A 12,260-nucleotide genomic window follows, 5' to 3' on the forward strand; every position below is an offset into this window, starting at 1 on the left:
GGGGGGGGGGGGGGTGCATTTTCAGTAGCTTGAAGTCTCTCTGACCTCAGGCCTGTTGTGACTGAATTCATTTTCTAATTAACTACAAACCAAAAAATAATTTTACGCTGGATTTTGCATCATATTTGGAATACTAATATTCAGACCTAAGACATTTAATTGAAGCTTCACGTTGCACTTCATGTCTCTCAGTCATTCCAGGAAATTAGATTATTTTAATGTAGGGAACTTTGACAGTCAACTATAAAAATTGTCAAAGTGTATCTCGTTATGGTGGTAAAAAAAATGGAAATGCAGCTCAACATAATTCCATATTTTTATATTAATTTTCTTCGGATAAAGGATATATGTCTGGATCAGCTGTGCCAACATGGAGTTTGATAAAGTCACCAATGTATTGTATAATGTTTTTGCATTAATCCTAAACAAAGATTTATCATAATGTGGTGTCGTATTTTGAAAGACGCTATTTAAAGATAATTTATGGCATACAAATTGGCCATTTGTTTTAATCTAATCTTCATTAAAAGTCAAATATTCTATTTTACAATCGTGTTCAGGCTTATTTAATCATGTTTTTCTCCAAATAAAAACATTACACCTGGTTGACGATCTGCAAAGGAAAAGCTTTATTAATCCCGGATTAATTGCTTATCATTCGTGGTGATAATGAGTGAATAAAATAAGATTGCTTATCGTTTGTACAATTAGAAATAGAAGCTGGCTATAAAACAACATTTTGATACAAATCTGCTGAATTTATCTCACGTTTTGCATGCTATTATTATATAATCGAAAATACGTCCATGTTTCAATATGACGTTTTTCTAGGAGCAATTTCAATCAGAATTGGTAGTTTAAAACACATTTCTGTATAGGCAAAAACATCGGAACAGCACACTTATTCATTTGTTCATGTAGATTATGGTTTTATAAGAATCCGACGGCATCACTAGACATTTTGAAAAGCATAAACCCTAATTTTGAATGATTACACACACATAACCCCTTTCACCAGTGCACACCTAAAACACACACACCAGGCCTCATGCATTATGAATGTACATTTACACTAGTGTGCTCTCATGGGATGAGCTTTAGATTAATATACATTCACTCATCGGTGTGTCCAATGTACACACACACACACACACACACACACACACACACACACACACACACACACACACACACACACACACACACACACACACATACACATAGGTGAGGCTTACATGACTGACAGGTGGATGTGTCGGCACTTTTCTATCAGAAACAGACGTGTTTTATGTTTCAAGTTCATGAGGAAAACAAGCGTCCTGTCAGCGGCATGACGTGAGATTAGTTTCTGGTTTGCTTGTGAAGGGCTGTCCTGTTAAAACACGGTGTCACTGTCCTTTATTAGCAACGTCACGGGTTAATGGGAATATCGATTTTCCTGTCTGGGAGCCTGTGAAGTGTTTGTCGCACCAGGACAACTGAGTTAAAAATCTGAGGTGACAGCAAATGCTTTGGATTCAGTCATATCAAGTCTCTAGCTAAAAAAAAAAAACTCAGGATTTTACATTTGAAAATAAAGTGTTTCTTCTTCTATTTTGTTTAGAAGTTCAACACAGTAATGAGTGCACGTATTTCCCAATAACATAAGGGCAGATGCATGTTTCAGTTGTTATATCCCTAACTAGAGTCAATTTATGGCACGCAAGCAGGAGCAGAGATTTAGGCTTCATGGGGAAAGTTTGCAAAGGTCATGACACCAAGTGACAGGTCCCGCCCTGAGGCCCAAGGCTGTCTCAATAGCAGACTAAAGCTGATTTATCTGTAGACTGCAGCATGCTGCTTTAAACTGGGGAGGGGAGAGAATAGGCTAAGGAAACAATGTGTAAAGAAGAAGAAAAACACATTTAAAAACAATCGAAAAAAACATTGTAGTGCTTTTAAAGGCATAATATACCACAAGAATGAACTCCATGTACATTTTTTGAAAGATTAACTATAGGCCAACAAATACAGAGAAACGTATGGGTTTAGTAGAGCGAGATAGGAGATATCATAAGAGTCTATTAAAATGACAAACATTAAACAAGTCAAACACACCAAATCCAGGAATATGATTCGTCCTCAGTCTGCCCTATAGTAACCTGGTGATCTTGCAACGTAAGTTAGCTCATCTAAAATCAATTCTTCCCAAATGTAACTGACACATATTCATGTTTTTTAAATGCCCATGACAATGCTTTACAAACCTGCAGAAAGTCATTATACTGAATGCATCGTTTTCTTTTTATTCATCTTTTCATAAATGTAATGAGTTGTGCCTTTTTCGACCAAATCTCTAAATTGGGTAAATGTAAGCTTTGAATCATGTGCATAGTGATTCAAGAGAACGGCATCAATCGACTTTTCTTAAGTTAATTTTCCGTGTCGTTTGCATCATAAAGATGCCCATAATGGCGGTTTAAACCTAAGACATATTTTATTTACTCCACTGTAAATAATCTAAGTCAGAGGATAATCAGCTAAAGATTTACTCGAAGCCCCCAAATAAACCCAAGCAAGCAGCTAAATAAACACGAGAAACAACCACAAACTGGCATCTTATAAGGACAAAATTAAAGAAATTATGAGTCATTAGCTTGTGTTATTTAGCAGTAATGTGCTCCTCGGTTAGAGAGAGGCTGCAGTGTAAGTGTAGCAGGGCTGGCCCGGGTTATCTGTGAATGGGCTCTTTATTGGAGGCGCGGAGCGGGGATTTGCCTTTTATTCGCCTCGCTATGGAAACGCGCTCGACGGCAGAAAAATGTTGATGTGAATAAAAGGAATCAGCACAAGGAGCGTTTCCAGAGAAGCATCTGTTACACTTAGAAACGTAGACTATCGAGAGCAATACAACCCCCTCTCCAAGTCCCTCTCCTGTCTGCTTTATGCCCCCCAAAAACGCACACTTTATTTTTGTAAAAAGACAAAGATTTTTTTAGCAAATTTCTGCGTGTAAGCAAGTTCTAAAACCAGAAATTGTGCACGTTACTAAAAATGAGTTTGTAGTATTTAAAAAAAACAGAGAATGTATCCTTTAAAACGAATTCGGGTTGATGTGTAATTTACAGTGTATAAAAATGCAGGAATTGTATGGAAATACCACTATTAATGTGCTAAAAATCGACTATCTTTTGGCATATAATTCATCCTATAACGACTCCAATAAGCAATTTGTTTCAGCAAACTAGGCCACTCGAACAACCGTGCCATTCCCATAAAAAATGCACTTTTAATGAAGTTTCAAAGCGTAATCTACATGAAGAATTTACGCGCAACGCCACATTGGAATTAAAATAAGAACAACAGCAAACAAACAGCCTACATGTTGAATTATTTCCTACCTACACAGGCCTGCAGGCTACAACAACACGAGGCTAAAGGCTCCTGTCACCACCCTTCCCTCACTGTCTGTCATTCCTCCGGGTTACCGAGGCCCCGGCCACCCTCCAGCGGCCCCGGCCACCCTCCACAGGCAGCCCGCGGTCAGCTCACCTGCTCCGGCCTCCTCTCTCCGTCTCTGTCCCCACTGGCATGCTCCTCGGCTCAGCGCTCTTTAATGACTTTCTGGTGGCTGCAGCCTTCTTTTATTTCTCCTAAATGTATGAAAATGTATGCAAATTTAAATCAAGCTTAACCTGGGAGCTCGAGCAATATATTTAATGGAATTTTCAAACCAATAAGGAGAGTGGAAAGCATGTCCTCTAATGGCAAATATAATTACGCAGCTAGGTTAGTTCTCAGATGTGCAGATAGATATTTTATAGCTGTGAAAGGACCTGATGAGATTCTTAAAAGAATATAAGTCATGATGTGAGTGAGGACACATTTATCTATATAAGAAAATGCTGATTTAATTAACTTTAGGTTGTAAAAATGCACAGTATGTAATAGCACGTAATTGTGAGTTGGACCTGTCAGAGTATAGTACTTTTTGATATCTTATGGAAATCTTATTTTAAATACTAAATCGAATTAAAAGCCCAGGACATGCATGATTTTAGTCTGGCCAAAATGAGTATGGAACATACATGTCCTGTGCGTAACATCTCGAGAGGTTCATTCTATAAACACCTCAGGATGTATTTTGTAAAAGTTAATAATTAGCAGTTATAACTGCTCTTGGTTTGATTGTAACCTACACAATTAAGTGTTGGCACGTCTAACAAATGCCATTGCGTTTTAATCTCCTCCTTCGCACGCGCTCAAGGGTGACAGGAGCAGCAATAAACTCGTGCGTAAATCAGTTGGAAAACTTTAATTAATAAACAGGAACTGCGCTCCACGCGCACATCATTCCACAGTCAGACCCACTGGACCAGCATCCCGACTCACTTCCGGTTCGAAAGCCCTGTAACCCTTTCCTCCCCGCAGCTCTGCGCTAACAGAGGCGGAGGTTCGGGTATCTACGCTGTCATTGGTGGAGACGCGTCGTCACTGCGCCTCGGTCGCCCTGTGAGTGGCGGGGCGGAATGTCAGTCAATGCCATGCTGCTGCCGAGACTCCACAGAGAGGGAGATGTCAGAAGCTGAGGTGCTCCCTTCCTTCAGTAGCACTAGTGGGGTTCAGCAGCCAGCATGGCCACAGCTGCCTCCAGCCCCTACACCCTGCTCAGCTCCAGCCCCATGATCCACCCGGACAGCCAGGCCATGCAGCCTGCAAGCCCGTACAGAGGGCACCAGAAGCTCCTCCAGAGTGACTACCTGCAGAGCCTCCAGAGCAACGGGCACCCCCTCGCGCACCAGTGGGCGAGCAGCCTGTCGGAGGGCAGCCCATGGTCGGCCTCCATGGAGCAGCAGGACGTGAAGCCGGGCCGGGAGGACCTGCAGCTCGGCATCATCCATCACCGCTCCCCGCACGTTGCGCATCACTCCCCGCATCACAACAACCATGGCAACCACCCGGGAGCGTGGGGGACTCAGGTGTCCCACAACTCCTCCATCACCAGCGCTCAGCAGATCAACATCTACTCCCAGACGGGCTTCACTGTCAATGGCATGCTGGACCACGGTGGCCTCACGCCTCCACCCAACCAGCAGGGCCAGGGCATGCACTCGGGCCTCAGGGACACGCTCAGCCCGGAGCACAGCGACCTCGGCGGGCACCACTGCCACGACCACTCCGACGAGGAGACGCCGACGTCGGACGAGCTGGAGCTCTTTGCCAAGCAGTTCAAGCAGCGGAGGATCAAGCTGGGCTTCACGCAGGCGGACGTGGGGCTGGCCCTGGGCACACTCTACGGGAACGTGTTTTCCCAAACCACCATCTGCAGGTTCGAGGCTCTGCAGCTGAGCTTTAAAAACATGTGCAAACTCAAGCCGCTGCTGAACAAGTGGCTAGAGGAGGCGGACTCGACCACGGGCAGCGCGAGCAGTATAGACAAGATAGCAGCTCAGGGGAGGAAGAGGAAGAAGAGGACCTCCATCGAGGTGAGCGTGAAGGGGATTCTGGAGACGCACTTCCTCAAGTGTCCCAAACCCGCCGCGCCGGAGATCACGTCGCTCGCGGACTCGCTGCAGCTGGAGAAGGAGGTGGTGCGCGTGTGGTTCTGCAACCGGAGGCAGAAAGAGAAGCGCATGACGCCGCCGGGAGAGCTGCAGCACGAGGGACCTTATTCTCACGGCGGGAGCGCGGGAGACGCCTCGTCGTGCCACGATCTCTGACCGAAGCACCGGGAGGAATCCCCCCCCGGTACAGACTCTCCGGAGCGCTAGGGCACCTCCAAGCCCTCGCGCCCCGTCCCGGTACAGACTCCAGCACTGAAACACAATAACAATAACAGAGATACCTGTTCAGCCTTCATTTTATAACCGTCACAGGGGGCATTATTTTATCAAAACGTCACATTTCAGATCACCTTTTGGAGCCCGCCAAATTATTTTCTACATCACGGATATAAACACAAAATGTGCCTATAATAACCTGCCAGCGCCTTTGGTTTGTGTCACCACATCTTATCAGCTCGGTAATAATGATGTGATGGGACTTTTTATTTTTATTTTTTCGGGCTTCTTATTTGTGTTGTTTGATCAGCGGAGTGAAGCAAATAATCTTTTCTTAATTGATTTCTTGCAGCACCAGAGACCGTTTTTTTTACTGTCCACCTCATGCTTCCCTCGGGCTTATACACTGCTTTATTTCTCATATTTACACTCATTATTTTGTAACATACTCGTAGCAGATCTGTAATTATTTTTTGCATATGCAAATATTGGCCCTCATTTCAGTTGTAGAGCTACCAACATAATAGCACTTGGAGGTTTTGTTTTATTAAATTCCTCCCTAATGGCCTGTAGCTTATGAAGCCACACACACAGCTACAGCTATTTATAATTTCATGCATTTGATTTCAATCATCTTCGACCATATAAACTGTGTGGACTCTGAACCAGAGCCGAGAATAGAAAGAGGGGTTGACGACGCTATACACCTGCCTATCATTTTATTGTACGTCAGTATCAACATTTTATAATCTTAAATACTCCTGTTATTGGTTTATTTCTTAAGTATTTTTCCGAATATTGTACAGTTTTATATATTACCCTTTTGAAGTCATTAATTTAAACAAAAATGCTCTTAGTTATTCATGCACTTAATTAGCAATGTAAAAACACACACTATTTTCAGTAAGATTTGAACTGTTCCGGCGGTTTTATTCCAAATTTTGATGACAGCTCAAGTAATTATTTATTTTCAGTATAAAGCTTGTATTATGTTTTGAAATAAACTATGTATGTTGTAATAAACAATTTCTTGCTACAACTGTTCACTGTCTAAAACAGAGTGCAACTTTTGAATGAAGATTTAGAAGTAGACGTAAAATCATACAAAATTATTATTACGATACTTTTATTACAATATTATTATCTTATTTCTATTTTGATCTTCATCTTTATTTTAATGATTGTTTTGATCTGCATTTTTATATTTTAATTATTGTTTTGATCGTTTTTATAATAATATATGTTAATTATTTGGATTTGGATTGTAATATTACATTGTAATGATGGTTTTGATATTCATTTCTATTATAATATAATATTTTAAATATTGTTTTGATCTTCATTTTTATTCTAATATTCTAATTATTATTCAAATATTGGGCAGCAATATTTCAACAAAAACTATATATATTTCTCGATTCAAAATCCCAATTACATTTTTATAAAATGTGAAAGTGCGTTCATGTTATTTGTGACCTATTATAATGACACTAAAGGCATTATTATGCTCCATTTATGTATGCATGCAATATACTGAAGCCGAGTAACCTTCACTCAGCTTCAAGGTCATGTCAAAGGGCAACTTTTCTCCAAGTTCCTGGTGTCAATAACAGCTGTAAAATATCCAGAGGTTCAACAGGTAGCTGGCTGCAGGTCTGCAGGCTCGACGCATCAAACTGAGCCGTTCTTCAGCACTTCCACTGAAATGTTATTGTCCGGGCCCTCTGCCCTCCTCAATCAGACATGCGTGATTTATCGCCTGGGCCGCCGGGCCTGACAGCAAAACACAATGACACACACACACACACACACACACGCACGCACGCACGCACGCACGCACGCACACACACACACACACACACACACACACACACACATTCAGACATACACTCAGACACACACAATCAGAAGCAGATGAATCTCATTTCAAAGACTACAGCTGCGTATAATTGGGCATGCAAGGGCAAAATAGAACTATATTCCCAAAAAATAATCATAATGCCTTAAAAATAATTTAGGGATGGTTTGGAAATAAGTATAGCTAGATGCAGCTCTGCTTAAATGATTCAAAAATAGAGCTGCAGAGGGGAGAGTGAAGGAGGGGAGAGCGGAGAGGTGGAAGGGCGCTAGGCCTTGCCTTGAATTGGAGAGCCTGACTGGAATACTAATGCATCTGAATTTATGCATCTCCTCAGTCTGCAGCCCCGAGAGGGGGGTGGGGGAGACACAGAGAGAAGGAGAGGGGAGAAAGGAGAAAGGAGAAAGACGGGAGGGAAAAGGGTGTGAGGGTGGAGGTGAAAGGGGGGTTGTGTAGAAGAAGAGAAAAGTAAAACCATGGTTGATTGATTCCATCCATCTATTTTAGTTCAAAATAATCCCTGATTTATGTTTAAAAAGGGGGGGGGGAGAAATTCCCCTGGATGGAAGGAGGAGCGAGCAGCCGAGCAAACAAACAGAGAGCCAAGGTCCAGCACTGCAGTCTCCTCCAGCCTCCACCTCCTCAGTGTGGATGCTTCAAAAGCCTCTAACAGCACTTTACAAATCTGTAACTGACATTAATAAGTTACTCGTGAAAAATGATTGACTTGCAAAGGACAAGGAGAGAGATACAGCAGGTGCAAGATGAAAGCATATTTCAGAGGTACTAAATGAAGAAGTTGAGGTAATTATTTCTCAAAAAGAAAGCTTGAGGCTGGTCTTTGCTTGATCATCACAAAAAGAGAAACAGAAGTATTGACGTGTATAGATTTGAGGGCAGACCGTTTTCATCGAAAACACTCATTTCCATTTGAATTTATTCTGTTTCCTGTTCCAAAGACTGATTGGACGTCAAGAAGTGATTTTCTAAATAAACTGTTTTTATCTATTTCCCCCCCCCAAGCTTTTAAAAGAACGTCTCTGAAGGTCAACACATGGGATACAACACATTAAAGAGGAGTAACTTTAAAGCAGGGTGGTGCAAATTTACTGAGAAAAAAAAAGTTTGAGAGGAGATGATGAAGTGTTTGCAGTAAAACTGGAAGTCAAAGAGAGGACGCTGAAGCACATTTATCTTGAATTTGGAAGAGAGGAAGCAGAAGGCTGCAGTGGTACAGGGAACACACAGAAACCCACATGAGAGGATTCCTGCATGGGAATAATGAACATCGGCTGCTGCTCCGTCTCATGGTTGTATGTTTTTGGACTTTACCCTTTATTTTCAACCAAGTCTTACTATCACCATTATATGATACACAATTACTTGTGTTTAAAGGCAGTGGTTCCCAATCTTTCAGTGAAGGTCTCAGGCTCGAAAAGGAAATTCCCAGAACAAATGACCATAACTTCACTTCTAAAAGGGGTACATTATATTTGTTCTCAAAGCAATGATAAACCTGTGAGTTGGATGTAGAAGAATCAATATAGATTTTTTTTATTTTAAATGAAATTCAGACTGAACATAGTCAAAAAATGTAAATTATAGTGTCCGTCCAAAAAAACCATTACTTATAGTGAAAACCAACCTTGAATGATGGGACAGTAGACTAAAAGATTTAGGAATCCAAACTATAACATATAATAAGTATCAAGATTGATGCAAAACAAGTGAAGTTTGATCTTTTTAGAGAGGTTTAGCACAAAAAAACCCACTTCTGGGGTGGCTCCCCTTGGTCGATTTTGATGAATGACATTTTTTTAGCCGCTAGAGCCGCTAGAACCTAGGGGAAGTTGCACACACACGTTACCAAATAAGGAGTGAGGGTGACGCGTAGGTAGGTTTTGCTTCCCCTGTCGCGAGTTCTGATCACTCAGTGATGATACTTATATGTATGGAATCTGTGGAATCTCAGCTTGCTAGCAAAGCTTGTTTGTGCAGATCCGATAAGTATATTGATCGATTTATACCTAGAGTTCTTTGCTAAGTACGTTAGCATTTTTTCGCTCAGGGCTCATTTAGACGCTTCTTGTGAGACTTCTGTTTTGTTTCGGTAAAAATGGTTCATATCGTCAGTTAGCTTAGTTTCTTCCCGTTAAGTGAGTATGATACATTCATAGTTTATTACATTTTAAGAAGCCCTGAGACACAGTTTCGTGAAAAAAGGCCTGTTAAGCCCCGTAGCCCAAGCAATCTAAAACTAAACTAATTGTGACTCCATTATTGATTGCATAATGTTGCAGTGGCTATCAGAACAACAACAAATCATTGTCTTGTTTAATATATTTTAGGCCGGAAAATTGGCCATTTCCACCTATTCAAAACAAAATGGGAGATTCACTTTTTGATTTTTTTCATTAAACTTGTTGTAAGTACACCAAGATTTACATAACAAATTGAAATAGATTAAAGTAAAAAATAAATAAAAAAAAGACACTACTAGAATAACTAGAACAAATGAAAGTGAGAAAAGTATTTTTCTTTTAAAATTAGATTAAGCTTTGCCTTTAATTAAAAAAAAACGTGTTTATCATTTTGGTGTCATATTATTGAAACTATACTTGTATTTTATCAATGTTACATACACTATCACTTCCATCAAAATACTCTGTGAAAATTACAACAAGTAAAAAAAGAACTTCAATGATTTACTTCCAGAAGACAATATACAAAAAGGAGCAGTGTTTATTATAACAAGTGGTAGCATCTGGAGCCAACACATACAGCAGATGCATTCAGGACGTCCTGTTAAATAATACAAATCTATGCATGTCCTGATCCGAGAGAAGTAGTATGGCTTTGGTAGACACTTTTTTTTTTAGACCCAGGTTGTTCCATTTTAAATTGTATAAACTAATTTTCCAGCACTTATTCTCACAGGGAGCAGCGACACACTGATTCCTCACATTTTCAGTGTATTTGTGTGCACAGTCAACACATCCTCACACCCAGGTCGGCCTATGTTGACGTTATGTCAATCCCCTGTGTCGGCTTTTTACAACGCAAGGGGCCGCCCTTAGCGTACATTTTCAACTTTCCGGGATTTGCCCTTAGCGTACATTTTCAACTTTCCGGGATTTGCCCTTAGCGTACATTTTCAACTTTCTGGGATGTCCATAGGCTTCTACATAGCTCCCTAAACGTATGTTGTAGTGTGAACAGACAGGACACAACAAAGGACACAACATAGGCCGACCTGGGTGTGAGGATGTGTTGGCACAGTTCACCGTTGAAAATGCAAGCAGCCACGCTACTGCAGGGTGGTGCCACCACTTCAAAGTGAATGTGCGGTATCCGTGGCTGAAGTTACCGTTGAAGCTGGCAACGCCAGCTCCTAAGAGGCAGGAGGAACCCGAGGACCCTTAATCTAAATGTGTTGCTTTTAACCTATTTTAAGGCCTTCCTTAACAAGTACATTAACAAGTAGAGAGGCATGAATAACCAAAATGATGCAACTTTATTTCACAAATATAAATGTTAAAAATGTCAATGTTCAGCAGCTGTCAATGAATAAAAGGGCAAGTATAAGTTACATTACTACATTAGTTTACCCTCCTCTGCTGCAGGTCTGAAAGTAGACATGGTTCCACCTCTGGCCCGAGAGGGAGAGGAGGGTGACCTACATTTATGATACTGCCCACAAGAAAACACTTTACAGAAAAACAGTAAAGAAGAGTGGCTGGCCTGGTCCTTTAAAAAAGAAAACACAACATATTAGTTGCCAGCCTCAAACATAAATTCAACATAGTATTAAAAGAGTGTTAAAATCAAGGCATACTTTCACAGAGTAATAGATATTCCCAGCTCAATCCAGCAGAGGAAATGGTCACTCTCAGCTTTATTAATGTAAACAGATGTTATAAACAACAATAAAAGCTATAATAAAAGAAAGTTAACCAAGTAAATGTTTGCTTGGCTGGTTTGGACCAAAGTCAGGTTGGAAAGGTTTTTAAATGTTGTATGTTTTTTTCCCAAAACTTTGTCCATATATATTTTGTACCATATCTAGATTACACATATCTAGTAAAATAACCGTACATTTTTATATCGTATTTTCAGACTGTATTGGAATGTTCTTCCTCTACCAAAAATGTTCACTACCGAAACATAGCACATACACTGTAGTAAAAAAGTATGATATTAACCTGTTAAGATTGTTTTACCTTCCCTTCTCTAAATAGTATTTTAACAAATATGTCTTGAGGGTTTTCACAATTAAATCAATGCAATTTAATTTTTAAACAAATTTCAAAGTTCAATTTATACAATTCATAAAAATCATAATGCAAACTTTCTTTGTAAAATGCATAATACGGATCATATTGATTCCAGAGTTGATGATTGTTGAAATTGAACATACATTAAACCAATCAGTATCATATCATTTTATTTGATAAATCAATATACTTATTTTTTACAAAACATCCAGTGTTTCGGTAGTGACCACAGTATTTTGTTCTCAAGGTTGTATCATATTCCCTCAACCTTATATCTTAATCTTAACTCATAACATGCCTTATGTTGAAGTGTGAATGTTTGAAGCTACTGAGCCAGAATCAGCACTTTAGTAACAGGTTGAAATAGAG

At 40.3% G+C, this 12,260-nt stretch overlaps 1 protein-coding gene across 1 annotated transcript; it reads left to right on the plus strand.

Moving 5' to 3' along the window:
- Positions 1–4,483: 4,483 nt before the first annotated feature.
- Positions 4,484–6,786, plus strand: LOC104954132 (POU domain, class 3, transcription factor 4). Its single transcript, XM_010781205.1, has one exon. It carries the CDS (start codon positions 4,614–4,616, stop codon positions 5,697–5,699), a length of 1,086 nt encoding a protein of 361 aa, XP_010779507.1. The 5' UTR covers positions 4,484–4,613; the 3' UTR covers positions 5,700–6,786.
- Positions 6,787–12,260: the final 5,474 nt, after the last annotated feature.

Source organism: Notothenia coriiceps, unplaced genomic scaffold (genome assembly GCF_000735185.1).
Source record: "Notothenia coriiceps isolate Sejong01 unplaced genomic scaffold, NC01 NC01_scaffold00022871, whole genome shotgun sequence".
Classification (NCBI taxonomy): Eukaryota; Metazoa; Chordata; class Actinopteri; order Perciformes; family Nototheniidae; genus Notothenia; species Notothenia coriiceps.

What these genes read in the sequence shown, in the direction of transcription:
- LOC104954132 (XM_010781205.1), top strand. Translation starts at nt 4,614, where the DNA reads ATGGCCACAGCTGCCTCCAGCCCCTACACCCTGCTCAGCTCCAGCCCC.